The sequence below is a fragment of the Myotis brandtii genome, unplaced genomic scaffold (assembly GCF_000412655.1).
Source record: "Myotis brandtii unplaced genomic scaffold, ASM41265v1 scaffold49, whole genome shotgun sequence".
NCBI lineage: Eukaryota > Metazoa > Chordata > Mammalia > Chiroptera > Vespertilionidae > Myotis > Myotis brandtii.
The window spans coordinates 4,362,995-4,382,796 of NW_005368707.1; the positions used below are offsets into that span (position 1 = coordinate 4,362,995).

The 19,802-nt window shown below is 37.4% G+C and overlaps 1 protein-coding gene across 3 annotated transcripts in view; it reads right to left on the reverse strand.

Annotated features, from left to right (window-relative positions):
* Nucleotides 1-19,802, reverse strand: part of MPP7 (membrane protein, palmitoylated 7 (MAGUK p55 subfamily member 7)) — a 273,826-nt gene that overhangs the window by 71,808 nt on the left and 182,216 nt on the right. For all 3 annotated transcript variants that reach the window (XM_005876558.2, XM_005876556.2, XM_014547994.1), the window contains exons 8-10: nucleotides 7,348-7,422; nucleotides 6,957-7,153; nucleotides 6,425-6,489 (exon numbers count right to left, since the gene is read on the reverse strand). In XM_005876558.2, coding sequence (XP_005876620.1) covers nucleotides 6,425-6,489; nucleotides 6,957-7,153; nucleotides 7,348-7,422 — 337 coding nt within the window. The remainder of the gene's footprint in view (nucleotides 1-6,424; nucleotides 6,490-6,956; nucleotides 7,154-7,347; nucleotides 7,423-19,802) is intronic.

A 19,802-nucleotide genomic window follows, 5' to 3' on the forward strand; every position in this document is an offset into this window, starting at 1 on the left:
AATGCCAGGCGGGTAGTTAATCACTTTAACTACGAACAATCACCCTTAAGCTACATAATCTTTACTCCCTGGAATGGAGATAAGAAACGCCCTAACCTTTGGAATAGAAATTGACAGGATTAAAATCAACTGGTATAAATACAAATGTAACAAGACAATAAAAGACAGAACCTGGTTGGAGAACCTGGCTAAAGAACCTGGCTAGGCTGATGATCAACTGAACGCTGCCTCCATGTCCTTCATTCTTCGCCGACTCCGTCCACACCTTTGGGAACCCCTGGACCTGCTGGGGCTGGACCCCAACAGGGGAGAAATCAAGGGAAATACATTTCTTTTAAGTTTCTTGTTTACTCCCACTGCCTGCCACCAGGCCAGCCTCTTGCCCCCCCAACCCAGCAGCTTCAACCTCTCACATGTTTCTCCTGACAAGAGGGCGGGGCCGGGCCAGCTTCTCTCCCCAGCCTCATCAGGAATCCACTCTCTACATCTTCAAGCACTGAAGAGCAGGATGGTAAAATTATAAAAGGCAAAGAAAGGCCAACAGGTCACAAAGAACAATTTTGTTCTCTTCAGAGAATGTAGTGGAAAAGCTCTCGTGAAAAATATTTCATGAGCTCTGCAAGACAGGGCAGGAGAGCTTTCCCAAGCTGCTGGACATTACTCTGAAGGAGACATGTCTGATATCCTGGACAAGTAGGGAAATGGTGTCTATGTAGGTGTGATAGGGGCAAAGTTAACTCACCACCCTAGATATGGCTTTCTTATACTCCCTGCACTGCAATCTTCCCTACAAGTCTGCAATAATCCATGAACACTGACCAGACCCCTAACCTTAATCAACTCTTAACCTACACTGCACAGGATCCCCAGACAAAAGGCAAGAGACAGTACGACCTAGAATCCTTCATACGGAGAAGCTAAAATCACATCCCCTGGTAGTGCTTTACAAGCAACATATTCATATATGTAAGAACACAGTTTACTGAGACAAAAAGTGAGCAATACCATTAGCAAGGCCTTCACCTCAATCTCATGACATTAAGTAATCAATCAGACATGCAATTAACAGCTCAGTTAATCTGCACCTCTTTCCACACAAACTAAACATTGGCATCTCCAAAGAGTATCAATTAGTATTAGGGGGAAAAAATACTTTTACTATTTTCTAAAACCCCATATGTTTCTGCTACAAAAAATCCCACCAATATTAAGAAAATGTTTGACAATGTTTCACACATAAAGGTTTAATATACTCTATTTGTTAATTTCTGATTTAATTTTTAATTTATGAATTAAGTTTGTGGGTGAACACACTAAATAAACATTATTTAAGATGCTAGGAGGAAGGAGCTTACTCAACTTGAAGGTTGTATTAACAACCTGTAGAGTAATGTTATATGTATTATTTGCAAATAGTTGGCCTTCCAGGATATTGGTTCCACATAGAGTGAACTCATTCATTTAGTCAGTGTTTAAATTCGGTTGTTAGTAAATTGTGATATTTAATCCACAAAATGATTGTCTTTGAATGAACTTGGCTATACCCTTTTTGAATGGCCCTTTGGCTGCAGTAAAAGATCTTTTTTACCCACATGGTAACGATCACAACTGGTTAAAACAAATTCTAAAATAAAATATTTTGTGTGCTTTTACCATCTTTAGAAGGCAAAAAGGTGTACATTTTGTTCTTTTAAGTTACAAGAATTCTATAAGAGCTATTTTGTAAAAGAAAAAATTATAATTGATACTCAATCAGCAGTGTTAGAAATTTTCAGATATTTATATCTTGATAACAAAAAAAGAAAGCTAAGCACTATAAATATCATATCTGAATATTCTGCTGTAAAATACACTATATGAATAAGAGCCTTTTCTGAATACCATATAAACTGGATTTAAATATAAATTACAGCCTATTGAAGTTAAAGTTCAATTAATATTTATGCTATTAGGAGGACTATTCTTAACTTAATACTTCAATTTCAATAGAATGGAAATAAATAACATTTCAAGTAGTCAAAAATGCATATTTCTTTTTAAAGATTAGGTGATATAATACTGCTTTAAAAATGCAACTGAATTATAAAAATAAGCTTTTAGCAGAAAATCAGAATACTTTATATCGACACATGAATTGCAAGCTGCCAAGTTTGTGATGAAAACCACTCCTATATGCTACATAAGACATAAGATACACTGTTACTCATTTCCAAAACACTTAACCTGTGTCTTTCATATAATATTCTAAAAGTTGGTCATATCAAAGAAAACCTATCAGAGTTCTGGGTCTGCTCTTCTGTCTCTATTACTAATATAAATCTACTAGTGTGAGCCCAGCATTACATAAAGGAGGGAAGAAGGGAGCACAAAATTCTATTAATAATTTCTTTGTTAAATAAGCAATTCTTCAAAAAATAAAAAAATAATAATAAAAAAACAAGAAGAAGAGGAAGAGAAGATGAGTCCCTATATCAAGTTTCTAAGATTTAGGAATGTTTAAGAGTTTAAGTTTTAGTTTTTAGTTAGGTACTAGTATGTTTCATTTTTAAAAGGCAAATTAGTTTGTTTGAGAAGCCTATTTTCTGGGTATGTATTAGATAAGGAGAGGAAATAACCAAGCAGCAAAAATGAACATCACCCACACTTAAGAGCTTTGCATAAGGATGGCAGTGTTAAAATTGGCATTATCTCGGCTCCAGATTTTATTTATCATGGAGCTAGGATCCAGCACTCCAGAACAAATCTAAATGAAAAATACTAGGACTAAGATTCTCTAGTCCTTTTTCACTTCTATGTTGACATCAACTGAACCCCTATAGTTCCAGAGCCCTCGTCTATGAACTTTTTCTCCATGCAAACTTTAGTTATAACGATACACTGTGAAATCAAAGAGTAAAATCATAGTAATACAAGCAACCACTTTGTGAAAAGTGTTAACTGCCCAATTTGATATATACTATTACCTGACTGAAGCCATTATTCTAAATTAAATGCTTAACAATATCTTCCTAGGTTTTAAGTGCACTTATACAATTTTTATCAATATGAATAGTTTTTTATAAATGTGTAAACACCAACATAACAAAATTATTCTTTTAGACATTTTGTATTAAATTGTACACTTTTCTTAAAGCCTACTTCATGAATTATTATTCAGAGTCATAAAAATAAAAGATTTTATATCATCTTTGTTTTTCTTCATAGCCTTATTCTATAATTTAACCTAGGGCATGATGACATGAATGTCCTATTCCAAATATTTAAGTGCCAAATGTTGAAGTGCAGGAAGTGTTGAGTCATATGGCCTTTACAAAATTTAGTTATATCACTATCAAATACACAGGTTACAAAACAAAGTGCTTTTAAATGCCTTTAAAAATGTTCAAAACCAGTACCATGAGTATTGCATAACTTTTGAGTTTAAGGGGTTCTCATACAACAACAACAAAAATTTCAAATGAAGATTAGCCAAAGAACACATATGCATAACCCATAGACACAGACAGCAGTGTGGTGATGGCCAGAGGGAAGGGGGAGAGGGCTGGGTGGAGGTGGGCAAAATAGGGACATCTGCAATAGTGTCACCAATAAAAATAAAGTAAACACACACACACACACACACACACACACACACACACACACACACAGTAAGATCCCACTTCATGCCCACGCTGATGGCTATAATAAAAAAGACAAACAATAACAACTGTTGACAGGGATGTGGAGAAGCTGGAACCCTCACACATTGCTGATGAAATGTGACATGGTGCAGTTGCTATGGAAAACAGTTTGGCAATTTCTCAAAAAGTTAAATGTATAGTTACCATGTGTAACTTTGGTAGGGCATTGTAGGTATATTCCCATGAGAAATTAAAGCATGTGTCCTCACAAAAAAGTCAAACATGAATGTTCATAGCAGCATTGTTCCTAATAGCCAAAAGGTGTAAACAACCCAAATGCCCATTAACTGATGAATGGTTAAACTAAGTGTGATACAGCCATACACTGGAATATTGTTCAGCCATAAAAAGAAATTAAGTACTGACCCATGCCACAATATGAATGAACCTTGAACACATTACGCTAAATGAAAAAAGTCAGTTATAAAAGGTCATATGTTATATGATTCCATCTATATGAAATGTCCAGAATAGGCAAATTCATAGAGCAGAAAATAGATTAATGTTTGCCATGGGCTAGAGGCAGGAAATCATGGGAAGTGACTGCTAATGGGGTTTCTTTTGGGGGTGGTGAAAATGTTCTGGAACTAAATAATGGTGCTGGTTGCATAACCTTGTAAGTGTACTGAAAGCTACTAGTGGTACGCTTTAAAACAGTGGATTTTATGTGAATTATATCAGACACTGTTCTGAAACACTGTATTTATTCATGCTAAAGAAGATGAGACAGGAAAGAAAAGAAACAATGAAGATGCTAAGATTATAAGGGCCTGGGAGTTGCAGAGGGACGCATCATGTACCCTCTGCCCGACCTGGCCAATGGCAAGCCATTTGAATGAATGAATGAATTAATGATGGTCATACACTGTGGATGGTATTGTTACCTAGTACAATCTCACTGAAGGCAATTTGGTAATATCTATTAATAACTAAAAATGCTCATAAAAAATGAATTTTAATTATTTTAGAATAAAGTTATTAGCTTTCTATTTAGTTTTCATAAAAAATATACTGTCTCTGAACATGGCCATATATATTATACACTCGTGATTTAACTGAGATAATATTGACCAGATTTATTTCTATTCAAAATAAATAACATTCATATATGAGAACAAACAATGCATTTCTCAGTGAATGAGAGTTTAGTAAAAAATAAAAATAGGAAAGAGATAAAGAAAAGAAAAAAACATAAGGAAGAAAGGGTTAAAGGAGGATCAGTAAATATTTTTAAGTAATATTAAAGAGGCAAAAAAAGAGAGAAAAATACTAAAACATCCAAATGAGGACATTTCAGTAAAAATAAATCCTTAAATAAATATTTCTCAAATTCAAATACTGAAGTATCAATATAAAAATTTACACAAATTAACACAGAAAAAGCCTCCATTACAATTATTTCTTAAACACACACACACACACACACCCCACCTCACATTCGTGCACATCTATACTGAAACCAGTTTGGGAAATGTACTATAAAGACAACCTATTCAACTTACATAGTTCTTCAAAGAAATATTTATCAACATTTTTAAATAAATGAAAATTTGTAATTATATCAAATTGCACTAATTTGAGTATGGATTCAGATTCAAAGAGAATCACATTAATTTCATTTTTAAGTTATACATATTTTATCCCATATGCACCAGATATATTAGAAATGTGCAGCCCCAAATTTAAACTTCTCACAGAGCAACTGAGATGGATGTCTCAAAGGTCCTTTCAACTGGGTGAGTTGTCAGTGAAAATTCATCACACTTTAAAATAAGGCATCGTTCTAATTCAACTTTAAGTTTCTGATGTCACAATACATGTGACATTCTACAACAAGTTTGTTTTTTTCTTTCTGCTCAGACTTAGCAGAGCAAGAACAAGCAGGCTTTTGAATCAGTGCTGCACTTGAAGTATTTGCTTGCTTGGGAGATTTATACTGACTGTAGTTTGGCTCTCTAATGATGTAATTCCTGGGCTATAAGCTTCTACAAACTGACAGAAATAACAGGAGATGTGAAAAATGCAACAATACTAAAAACAGATGTTGGTGTAAAATTCCAGGACCATTTATTTTTTTCATTTGCCTTTTAATGTACAATTTCCATGCTGAAAACAAAGGGATATTTTTTTAACTCTTAAAATACCTTAAACATTTAGAAGAGCTGAAGTAGAAAATTTCTGGGATGGGGGACTTTAGAGTTAAGAAGTAAAGGGAAGGGAGAGAAAGGTGGGCTGAAAAAAAGGCACCTAAATCTACACTATATTTTTCAGTTATCTTATGTCATTTTTTTTCTTACTCTTATTTTATTTTAATTTAGTCTGGTAATAATTCCAAACAGACAAGTAAAAGATCAGAGTTACTATGATTTCTGGGTAACCAAGAGGAAGAACAATTAATTGTTCTTAGGCGCAACTGCTATTGTGTCCAAGAATGTGATGAATTTTTCCCCTAATCTTTACCAAGAAATATCTTACCCAAACCTCCTGGCTTTGGAGAAATAAAATACCTAAATTCAGAATTCAAAAAGAGCAGTAGTTATTAGTCCTTTTCTTAAAGAGCCATGGATTTATTACAAATTACTCCTAACACCCCTTTCTTCAAAAGATTCATTTTAATCTATTTTAAATGATCCAAAAACTATCAGAAGGTAATATGATCTGTCATTCTACTACAAATACCTGCTTTAATAATCAAAAATAAATACCAAGATTTGGTTAGTCTGCATTCTTATTAACAAACTTACATGATTTCCTGTTGGAAATTTTCAGGGGCTGAACTATTATTTCTGGTCGTCTCAGAGCCAATCTCCTGGGAGGAAAAGAAGGTCAATATGCCTATCAATTTTCAGTGCAGATCCAAGGTTAATATAACACCAAAATATTAAAAGTCTTAAGAAAGAGCTGGAAAGTTAGGGGGAAATGAACACAATGCAATCTACTCAAATTAAGAACTGAATTCTCTGATTTCAAATTTTTATAAATTATCCCCACTCCAAAATCACTCTTATTTTTGCCATCTTTCACATCAATACAGTTTCAGATATTAATGTGTGATTTTCCATTTGCTTCATAACAAAAACCAAATATGATCTGGTACTGTCATATTATTTTTGGTCATTATTCATACTCAGACAAAACAGAAATCCAAATCTGAGGGATAAAGGACTCTAAGGCAAGATTTTAGTGCTTATTTTATCACAACTATGCTTGAGTGATATTTTGCAGAGAACAAAAGGTCAGTTGAAGAAAGGCCATCATTACGTGCCAGTAGCTCACCTTTCCTGGAAGTGCTTCGAAGGAATCAAGCCTGCCCTGGGATTGGCATCACCTTCATGCTTCGCTTGCCACCACATTGCATCATCTTGGCTCATAATCTGAAGAATATCTCCCTTTTTGAAAGAAAGCCCAGCTTCCTTACATGGAATTGCTTTATCCTCATTAGGGTCATAGTCAAAGAGGGCTTTGATAAACATCTGGAAGAAAGTTTTATTTAAAATGAATAAATATAAAAAATATCAAATGGCCAACATTCTTCTAACTCTGATTTAAGAACAATTTTAAAAAAGAATATTAAAATAAACTTGTCATGACAAAGAAGATATGTAGTAGATGAAAAACACATTAGCCCCCTCACCCTCCACAGGAAAGATTTTAAAGTAATAATTACCTTGCCTTCTTTAGATGGTGTCTCCTCTTTGATGCTGGGTATGATCTTAAATGTAATTGCTCCTTGAGACTGAGCCTGATTATTAGAGGAAAGAGTTATAAAAAAAAAACTTCTAGAGCCAAGGAGAGGGAAGAAAAAACATGTAGAAAACTAAATGCATCTGAAAATTTACAAGCTTGGGATTTCTATTCTTAGATAGATCAAACTGAGAAAAGTATTTTTGTATAAATTCCTATAACATGAGAAAGCACTAAAGTTTGTCAAATAATTTAAAAAACATCAACCACTAAACCAACTTTTACCTCCTTGTGCACTTTTAAAATGCCGATGAAAATATTACCAGTCATGTCGAGTTACTTATGCATAGTGCCTTCTACAGATAACAATAAATGTGGAGAACAGATAATGTGCAAGGATCAGACTATTACATTTAAGTATCAACATCCACATACTCAAAAAAGTATTATCTTCCAGAAAAAATAATAAAGAACATTCATCTCTATTACATTCTGGTTAGTGAGTAAAATACCAAAAAATAGATTAATTAAAAGATGAAAAGATTGAATATAACTATTCAATTTTAATTAAAACAAACAACAATACCCAAAAGTCTTTGCTAACTCAGACAAGAGTAGATCTCCCTTTAATAAACTCTCATGTCATTTTCTATTTATTTCTCCCCATTTTTAGCATTTATCATAACATATCTATATAATTATTTATACAGTTGTTTAATAACTGTTATCTCTGCTAATTCTAACTCCATAAAATCAGTAAATATCTAAAACATATCTAAGAGGTATGAGGAAGGGAAGAAAAGAGGAAGGCAGGGAGGAAGGAGGCAGGGAAGGAGAGAGAAAGGGAAAAATGGTGAGAACTCTCTGAGGCTCACTATCAATGGTGTGCTGGTAAACCAGGACTGTGTTTTATAAAAAAGGGCCCTGATTTGTTTTGTTTGCCAATTTTCATGGTGTAAGTAATCCTGCCATAGCCAATTTCAATTTGCCTGTGTGAAGTCACTGATAGCCATGCTGGGAAAAGTTGCATAGAATCAGCTTCTGCAAGCCTAGGAGGAGCTCCAATACAGCACAGAGTCTCAAGTAAAATGGGGTTTAATAGTATATATTATAATTTTATAAAAGAGTAACTTCAAAATGATATCATTATTACTGATTATCATAGAAGTAATTCACAAATCTTATTAAGAATTCATATAATACAGAATTGTATAGGTAGAGAGAAAGCAAGTTTTCTCTATAGTCCCTTCCCATTCTTCTAGTTTGTGTGTGTGTGTTGGGGGGGGGGGGGGGGGAGTATTTTAATGTATGTAAAGCCCTTAGAATAATGCCATTTAGGGCTCAATCGCTATAAGCTATTATTAGTATTATCATTATTATTAGGTAAAATAGGTCTACCAGCCATTGTGATTGTTTCACAGTGACCCATCATGTAGATGGAATGATTAATCAAACAATGAAACCTTCTTAATAATTTCTAAATATTAAAAAAATATCTTGTTTACGGATATATACCAAATTAGATCCTTGGGATTAATTTCCAAAATCTGCATTTCTTGATTAAAGGGTATGCAAATTTAGGTTCAAAACAGCTACAGAGCAGCTGGAGGCTGCCTGCAGTTGCTCCCAGCCATGGACTGGATTTACAGCTAAACTATTGAGCAATTGAAGTATAACTGATCTAAAATGTAATATTTAAGGAACAATGAAGAAGCCATGTAGAGACTTGTAAGAGGAACGGAGATGCAGAAAGCGAAAGCCCCCTCTAGCAGGTGCAGCGGCTAAGTGGCCAGAGGGATATTCTGGCTACAAAGCTCCCTCCCCCTGGGATCCCCATGCAGGGATCCCCAACCAAAAGCAACAGAGATGAACAGAAGAGCCCACAGAGCATCAGGTAGAGGGAATCAGGGAGATTTTGTTTGCCTGGGTCACATCGTCCCAGTGAACAAGCACTCCTACTGCAAGCAGCCCCAGCCTGAGAAGTTCGCTCCAGACTCCTATCGCTAGAGAGGTTGCACAGCTGTCTTTGGCTCCAGCAAAAGACAGATCTGGGGGCTACAACCAACAGTAACTTTGAAGGACTCTCTACTTTCTAGAAAGTCATTTGACAGAAACCCAGTCAGTGATAAACTGTGTATCTTGAAATAAAAAAATAGTCTTTCCCACCTGAGTGCAAGGTCAGAGCTCCTCCCTCCATATATGGAACCACGCAGACTTCCCCATCCTGCTGGTTTGGCCACATAGCCTGGGAGCAGCACAGGTCTGGGATTCTTGATCTGAACTGCAGGGTTTGGACCCCGAGCAGAGCTGGGAATTTGGACCCCACTTTTGTTGAGACCAGCCACATGGAGAGATAGGAATCCTACACAGGGCTGATTTTCTTTTTCTTTTTTCTTTTTTTAAATTAAATCTTTATTGTTCAGATTATTACAGCTGTTCCTCTTTTTTCCCCCATAGCTCCCCTCCACCCGATTCCCACCCTACCCTCTGCCCTGACCCCCCCCCCCGTCCTCCTCCATAGATGTACAATTTTTTTCCAGTCTCTTCCCGCACCCCCCAAACCCCTTTCCCCCCCCCCAAGAATAGTCAGTCCATTCCCTTACTATGTCCCTGATTCTATTGCAATCACCAGTTCATACTGTTCATCAGATTATTTATTCACTTGATTTTTAGATTCACTTGTTGATAGATGTGTATTTGTTGTTCATAATTTGTATCTTTACCTTTTTCTTCTTCTTCCTCTTCTTAAAGGATACCTTTCAGCATTTCATATAATACTGGTTTGGTGGTGATGAACTCCTTTAGCTTTTCCTTATCTGTGAAGCTCTTTATCTGACCTTCAATTCTGAATGATAGCTTTGCTGGATAAAGTAATCTTGGTTGTAGGTTCTTGCTATTCATCACTTTGAATATTTCTTGCCACTCCCTTCTGGCCTGCAAAGTTTCTGTTGAGAAATCAGCTGACAGTCGTATGGGTACTCCCTTATAGGTAACTGACTTTTTTTCTCTTGCTGCTTTTAAGATTCTCTCTTTGTCTTTTGCTCTTGGCATTTTAATTATGATGTGTCTTGGTGTGGTCCTCTTTGGATTCCTTTTGTTTGGGGTTCTCTGCGCTTCCTGGACTTGTAAGTCTATTTCTTTCACCAGGTAGGGGAAGTTTTCTGTCATTATTTCTTCAAATAGGTTTTCAATATCTTGCTCTCTCTCATCTTCTGGCACCCCTATAATTCGGATGTTGGTACGCTTGAAGCTGTCCCAGAGGCTCCTTACACTATCTTCGTATTTTTGGATTCTTTTTTCATTTTGCTTTTCCGGTTGGGTGTTTTTTGCTTCTTCGCATTTCAAATCTTTGACTTGATTCTTGCGCTCCTCTGGTCTGCTATTGGGTGTAATATTCTTTATTTCAGAGCGTGTATGCTTAATTTCTAGTTTCTTTATCATAGCATCGAGGGTCTCATTAGTTTTCGTGAAGCTCTCCAAAAGTTTATTGCAAGCCCTCAAAATTGCGTTTTTTAGCTCTATATCCTCCATTTCTGTCATGTTTTTTTGTCTCCGCATTTTTTATGCTTTCTTGGTGCACCCCCTAGTGGTCTTTGTGCGCAGTCTTGTTCTAGTTGAGCCTTGATTGTTGTAGTTAATACTAGAGGGATTTGACCACCAGGCCGACTGGCTGTGTGAATCAGCTGTGTCTGCCGCGGAAAACTTCTGTCCTCTGGGGAGGTGCTAATCTAGCCTTTGCCTGAGGCGATCTGGCAAATGGCTCTGCGCAGGGCTTGGGCGGGGCGGGATCAACAGGGCAGGGCGGGCGGAGGGAGCGGTAATGGCCCCTCTCAGTCCCGTTCCCAGAGGCTCTGCTTCTCAGAACCCCAGGAACCGCTGCAAACCTCGGAGGGAAAGCTGCCTTCCAACTGATGCCAGACACTCCCGCTTCTCCCGTTTGAGTCCCCAGCGATTCGCCCGTATCTGGAGCTCAGAGTCTGAGACTCCCCCCTGACCGAAAACGACAACCGCGCTCTCAGCCACCAGCCCGCTTTGCGCGCGCACCTCCGCACCTGAGTATTTTCCACACTGCGCCTCCTCTGAGCCTCGGTGTGCTGTTATTTTTCCTTCTAGTTGAAGAGTCTCTCCTCAGCCAGCCTTCCTGTGGTTCTGGGTGATGTCCGTTCCGTCTTTTAGTTGTATTTTTGAAGTGGTTGTTTGCGGCAGCAGTCTCCGGTGTTTACCTATGCCGCCATCTTGGTCTCTATCCTGTACTGTATTGTTAGAAATAAATTTCAACGAGAGTATAAAGGGTAGAAAAACATTTTTTTCTACTAATAAGTGTATTATATTTGTCCATGGACATAATACCAATACAATATGAATGTGGCCAAAATACTTGTTTTGAGATGTCTTCAAATTTCAGCTGTTAACAATAAAAGTTGATTCTTTACTTTATCTCCTTGTTATTATTTTCTTATGTAAATATATACTTGTTGTTGATCTTATGTAAATATCACAGGTGGTAATTTGCCTGCATAAAATTTTAATTTGACATAATGAAGCATAGTAATTCTGGATGATGTTCGTTTTGTCTTTTAGTTGTATTTTTGAAGTGGTTGTGCGAGGCAGCAATTTCTGGTGTTTACCTATGCCGCTATCTTGGTTTCTAGGGCTGATTTTCCGTACCCTCCTTCTTGGTTGGGTAGTACAGGGGCACCAGTGCTATACAGAGCTGGGATTTTTGGATGGTGTCTGCAGGGAGACTTCTGTCAGGGACACAGATAGATGAGTGCTGAACTCTGTGACTTCATTGTGGAGAGGCAGATCCAAGCTTCCTGCGAATTCCAAGTCATTGTCCCGAGAAAGAAAGGTAGTGCCCGTCACCCATTCCTGCAGGCTGTGGGAACCGCACCCAAAAAGGAGACTGTTTGGTTCAGCCCTGTAAAGTTCCAGATACCCCTGCTGGGTGCAGTTCTGTAGGGGACAGGAGAGTGGCTCAGAGCGGGCCATTCAAAAAGTGAGACACTTGGAGGTTATTGTCTATGACTGGGAGGAAGTGCTTAGCCCCCTCCTGTGGGCTGAGCTGGCAACAACCTCAATAGGAGACTCTCTTGATCAATGCCCCTGAGCTCAGGGAAGCTGAACCTGCTCTTGCAGAGGATACTATAGGCTAGACCCAACATAAACCTGCAGCAAGCCACCTTAAGGGGAACTAGAGATGGATACTCTGACAAAGCCTGAAGAGTTTGGCTTTGAAGCAGGGACTAATTTCCCTTCATTGAGTGCCTGAATTCATAATCCCCAAACAAGGGGTCCACTAGCCTGAGCTAGGCTAGCCTGGGTCTACCCTCTCCAGAAAGCTCTGGAGGAAGGCCTGGCAACCTCAGCGGGGAGGCAGAGTAGCTGATAGGTAGAGGAGGAACTCCAGGAAACTCAAGTCTGACCACAGATTTTCCCCCAGACTAAAGCTGGAAGAAGCCAACCCCATATACACAGATTAGCCCCTCCCACACATGCACAGATCTAGTAGAACAGACATAAACAGTAAACAGAGTGGTAACTACAGACTGGTAGCCCAGGGCCAGTTACACACAAAGTCTGACAGCAACCTGCATCTGATACCCACCCAAAAGGACCCAGAACCAACACAATAAGTGGTGGGCTTCAGACTACACCAGAGTTCAACCAAACTACACACATAAATGGCACACCAGAGTGGGGATCCCAACAGGCTCCAGACCTTGCTGGTAACAACCATGCCTAGGGAGGTAGGCCCTACAGAATCTCATATATGGTGATCAAGGTTTACCTTTATAGACACCCAGCCTAAAGAGTTAACAATTGTGTCACTGAACCCAACACATAGAAGCAAACACAAGGAGATAGCCACAATGGGGAGACAAATAATCAGGCCCCAAATGGAAGAACAGGAGGAATCTCCAGAAAAAGACCTAAATGAAATGGAGGCAAGCAATGTATCAGAAACAGGTTTCAAAGTAATGGTTATAAAGATGCTCAAAAGCATGAAAAGGATATAGAAACTATGAACAATAACCAGTTGAAAATAAAGAATACCATATCTGACATGGAGCACACACTGGAATGCCTGGCCAGCATGCCTCAGTGGTTGAGCATCAATCCATGAACTAGGAGGTCACAGTTCAATTCCCAGTCAGGGCACAGGCATGTGCAGGAAGCAGCCAATAAATGATTCTCTCTCATCATTGATGTTTCTATCTCTCTTTCCCTCTTCCTTCCTCTCTGAAATCAATAAAAATATATATAAAAAAAGAATACATTGGAAGGAAAAACGAGTAGGCTGAACAAAGCAGAGGACCAAATCAGTGAATCAAAAGACAAGATAGAATCACTCAATCAGAGCAGAAAAAAGAAAAAAAATAATTAAAAAGCAGAAGAATAGTTTAAGAGAACTTTGGAACAACATGAAATGTAACAAGATCTACATAGGGGTATCAGAGGAGAAAAAGGGAGTGGGGGACAGAGAATCTGTTTAAAGAATTATGGACAGAAAACTTCCATATCCTGGTGAAGGAAAATGTCACCCAAGTTCAGGAAGCACACAGAGTCCCAATTAAGATGAACTGAAAGACACACCACAGTTAAAAATGGCAAACATGAAAGACAAAGAGAGAATCTTCAGGGCATCAAGAGAGATTAAGTTACCTAAAAGAGCCCTAACCGGTTTGGCTCAGTGGATAGAGCATCGGCCGGTGGTCTCAAGGGTCCCAGGTTCGATTCCGGTCAAGGGCATGTACCTTGGTTGCGGGCACATACCCAGTAGGGAGTGTGCAGGAGGCAGCTGATCGATGTTTCTCTCTCATCGATGTTTCTAACTCTCTATCCCTCTCCATTCCTTTCTGTAAAAAAATCAATAAAATATATATATTTTTAAAAAAGTTACCTACAAGGGAAATCCCATAATGAAGTCAGCTGATTTCTCAACAGAAACACTATAGGCCAAGAGGGAATGGCATGAAGTATTCAAAGTAATAAAAAGCAAGGATCTGAAATCAAGGAAGGTTATCATTCAAATTGAAGGTGAAATAAAAGAGATCCACAAACAAACAAACAGGCTAAAGGAGTTTATTGCCACAAAACCAGCATATAAGATGTGTTAAACGGACTGCTGTAAGAAGAAGAAGAAATTTATACAGAGAGAGGAACATAAGCATAAAGAATAAAAACAGCAATAAATAAGTACCTATCAATAATAACCTTAAATGTAAATGGATTAAATGCTCCAATCAAAAGACATAGGGATAAGAATGGATAAGAAAATATGACCTATATATATGCTGCCTACAAGAGACCCACCTCAGAACAAAAGACTCACACAGAATGAAAGTGAAGAAATGGAAAGAATTTTTTGATGCAAATGGAAATGAAAAAAAAAATGGAAGGGTAGAAATACTATATCTGACAAAATAGACTTCAAAGCAAAGGCCATAGCAAGAGACAAAAAAGGTCACTACATAATACTAAAGGATTGATCCAACAAGAGGATATAACCCTGGTAAACATGTATGCGCCCAAATAGGATCACATAAATATATATATGTAAAAACTCTTGGAGAACTTTAAGGGAAAGACTGACAGCTCTACAGTCATTGTAGGGGACTTTAACACTCCACCAACATCACTGGATAGATCTTCCAAAAAAAAAAATCAACAATGAAACTGCAACCTTAAATGACACTCTAGATCAGATAATTTAATTGACATTTACAGAACATTTCATGCCAAAGCTGCAGAATATACATTCATCTCAAGTGTACATGGGACACTCTCAAATATAGACCACATGTTAGAACACAAAATAAGTCTCTATAAGTTCAAGAACATTGTATCAATCATCTTTTCAGATCACAATGGCAAAAAACTAGAAATCAACTAAAATTGAAATACTCAAAAACATTCAAACACATGGAGGCTAAATAACACATTATTAAACAATGAATGCATTACCAATAAGATCCAAGAAGAAATAAAAAACTTCCTGGAAACAAATGAAAATGAACACACAACAACCCAAAATCTATGGGACAGTAAAAGCAGTCCTGAGAGGGAAGTTCATAGCATCACAGGCCTACCTCAAGAAACAAGAGAGTCTCTAGTGAACTATATCTAACCCTACAAATAAAAGAACTAGAAAGAGAACAACAAGAAAAACCCAAAGTAAGTAGAAGGAAGGAAATAATAAAAATCAGCCTGAAAATAAATATCATAGAGAATAATAATAATGAAAAAAACTATACTAAAGATCAATGAAACAAAGAACTGGGTCTTGGAAAAAAATAAACAAGATTGATGAACCTTTAGCCAGACTCATCAAGAACCAAAGACAGAGGGCCCAAGTAAAATCCGTAAGTGAAAGAGGCAAAGTAACAACTGACATCACAGAAATACAAAGGATTGTAAGAAAATACCATGAACAACTATATGTCAACAAATTGGACAAATTAGGCAAAATGGACAAATTCCTAGAAACACGCAAAAACTCAATCAGGAAGAATCAGAACACCTTAATAGGCTGATAACACCTAATGAAATTGAAGCAGTAATTTAAAAAACTCCCAGAAAACAAATGTACTGGACTAGAAGGCTTCACAGCAAGTTTCATGAAACATTCAAAGAAGAACTAACACCTATCCTCCTCAAACTACTCCAAAAAATTCAAGAGGAGGGAAGACATCCACATTCTTTTCTTTGTTGTTATTGTTAATCCTTACCTGAGGATATTTTTCCCATTGATTTTTAAAAAGAGTGGAAGGGCAGGGGAGAGACAAAGAGAAACATCCATGTGAGAGAGACACATTGATTGGTTGCCTCCCCACTGACCCGGGCCAGTGATTGAGCCTGCAACCGAGGTATATGCCCTTGACCAAAATCGAATCTGTGACCTTTCAGTCCTTGGGCCAATGCTCTAAACACTTAGCAAAACTGGCTAAGGCCACACTATTTTAACAAGACTAGCATTATCCTAATTCCAAAACCAGATAAAGACAATACACAGAGAGAATATATTATAGGCCAATATCCTTGATGAATAAAGATGCTAAAATCCTCAGCAAATATTAGCAAATCGGATCCAGCAATACATTAAAAAGATCATACAGCATGGCCAAGTGGGATTTATTTGGGGGATTCAAGGCTGGTATAATACTCACAAATCAATAAACATGATATATCACATAAACAAAATGAAGTATAAAAATCACATAATCAAATCAAAAGACACAGAAAAAGCATTTGACAAAATCCAGGACCCATTTTTGATTAAAAAAAAACTCTCAGCAAAGTGGGAATAGAGGGGTCATGTATCAATGTAACAATGGCCATGTATGACAAACTTATAGCCAACATCATACTCAATTGCAAAAACTAAAAGTGTTTCCTTTAAGATCAGGAATAAGACAGGATGTTCACTTTCACTACTCTTATTCAACATAGTACTGGAAATCCTAGCCAAAGTGATCAGACAAAAAATGAAAAGGCACCCAATTTGGAAAGGAGGAAGTTAAACTGTATTATGAGCACATGACATGAAATTGTATTAGAAAACCCTGAAGACTCCACTGAAAATTGATAGATTTAATAAATGAATTCGGCAAATTAATATGAAAGAAAATTAACATGCAGAAATTGATGGCATTTTTATACACCAGCAATGAACTCTCAGAAAGAGAAACTAAAAATACAATCCTATTTACCTTTGCAAGAAAAAAAAAGATATCTAGGAATAAACTTAATGGAGGTAAAAGACCTGTAGTCAGAACACTATAGGAGATTGCAAAACAAATCGAGAAAGATACAAACAAGTGGAAGCATATACTGTATTCATGGATTGGAAGAATTAACATTATTAAAACATATATATAACCCAAAGCAATCTATAGATTCAAAGCAAACCCTGTTAAAAAATGAATGGCACCCTGGCTGGTGTTGCTCAGTGGTTAAAGCATCAGCCAATGCACTGAAGGGTCGTGGGTTCAAGGGCACATAGCTGGATTGCACATTCGATCACCCGCCCTGGTGTGTCTCTCTCAATCAATGTTCCTTTCTCTCTCTCCACCTCCCTCCCTCCCTTCCACTCTCTAAAAATCAATGGAAAAAATATCCTCGAATGAGGATTAACAAAAACAAACAAACAAACAAACAAAAAACACACACAAAAATCAACGGCATATTTCACAGATCTAAAACAAATATTCCAAAAATTTATATAAAAGCAAAAAAGACCACCAACAGTCACAGTAATCTTGAGAAGAAAAAATGGGGGAGTCACAATACCAGATATCAAACCATACTACAAAGTCACTGCAATCAGAGCAGCCTATTACCGACACAAGAACAGGCATATAGACCAATGGAATAGAATACAGGGCCCAGAAATCAACCCACATCTTTATGGTCAAGTAATACTACACAAAAGAGGCAAGAGCACACAATGGAGTAAAGACAGTCTCTTCAATAAATTGTTTTGAGAAAATTGGACAGGTACATGCAAAAAAAAAAAGAAACTAAACCACCAACTTATACTATACACAGAATAAACTCAGAATAGGTAAAAGTCTTAAATTTAAGTTGTGAAACCATAAAAAGCCTGGAAGAAGATATATGCAGGGAAATCTCAGACAATAAACTAGAAGTATTTTCACAAATACATATCTTAGGGCAAGAAAAAAAATAAACAAATGGGACTATATCAAAGTAAAAAGCTTCTGCTCAGCAAAAGAAACCATCAACAAAATGAAAGGGGAACCCATGGTATGGGAGAACATATTCACCAATGATACATCTCTGATAATGGTTAATTTCCAAAATATATAAAGCACTCATTCAACTCAACACTAGGAAGACAAATAATATAATTTAAAAATAGACAGAGGACCCAAATAGACACTTCTCCAACGATGACATTCAGATGGCCAATAGGCATATGAAAAAATGTTCAATGTCATTAATCATCAGAGAGATGCAAATTAAAACACAATGAGGTATCACCATATACCTGCCAGAATGACTACTATCAGTAAATCAACAAACAAGTGCTGGTAAGGATGTGAAGAAAGGGAACCCTAGTACACTGCTTGTGGGAATGTAGACTACTGCAGCCATTCTGGAAAACAGTATAGAATCTCCTCAAAATAATAAAAATTGAAGTGCCGTTTGACCCAGTGACCCCACTTCTAGTAGTATATCCTAAGAATCCTGAAACACCAATCAGAAATAATATATGTATCCCTATGTTCATAGCAGTGTTATTTACAATAGTTAAGATCTGGAAACAGCCCAAGTGCCCATCAGTAGATAAGTAGATTAACAAACTGTAGTGGATTTTCACCATGGAATGCTATGTGGCTATAATAAAGAAGGATCTCTTACCCTTTGTAACAGCATGGATGGACTTGGAGATTATTATGCTAAGCAAAAAAAGCCAGTCAGAGAAAGACAAATACCATAGATCTAATATGTGGAATCTAATGAACACAATAAACTGATGAACAAAATAGGGCCAGAGGCATAGACGCATGGAACAGACTGACAGATCTCAGAGGGGAGGGGGTTGGGGGTTGGGAAGAGATTAAGCATAGAACATATATGCATATATGCATAGCCCATGGACATGGACAGTAGTGTGGTAAAGGCCTGGGGTATGACAATGGCTGGGTGGAGTGAAAAAGGGTGGGGGGAAATGGAGGACATCTGTAATCCTATATAATAAAGAGGTAATATGCAAATTGATTGTCACGCCCTCTCACAAGATGGCCGCCCCATTGGGCACAAGATGACCGCCACAGATGGCCTGCAGGGGAGGGCAGTTGGGGGGACTCAGGCCAGCAGGGAAGGGCAGTTAGGGGTGACCAGGGCAGCAGGGGAGGGCAGTTGGGGGCAACCAGGCCTTCAGGGGAGGGCAGTTGGGGGTGACCAGGCCACTGACTGAAAGTCGGACATCCCCCGAGGGGTCCCAGATTGGAGAGGGTGAAGGCTGGGCTGAGGGACACTCTGCCCAGTGCATGAATTTTGTGCACTGGGCCTCTAGTACTGTCAATAACAACAAAAAGGGTATGCAAATTTAAAAATTTGAAAATATTAGGTAGCCACCTCAAAAAGGTCTATTAATTTATCCTACTACCAAAATCATATAAACATATTTATTTCCCTATAACCTGGGTAACTCTTGCCATTATCAAGTTTTTAAATCCCCACCAGTCCAGTATTTTTCAGACATCATGTTTTCTTTTGTATATTATCTGTGCATATACTTTGTCAATTTTTCTAAAAATGTTTTTTCTTATTAATTTTTATACACTCTCCATATATTAAAGTATTAGCCTTCTTTCATATATATTGAAATTTTTTTCCTGCAATCTCATGTCTAAGTGTTTTTATTGTTATTAATCCTCACCCAAAGATATTTTTTTCCATTGATTT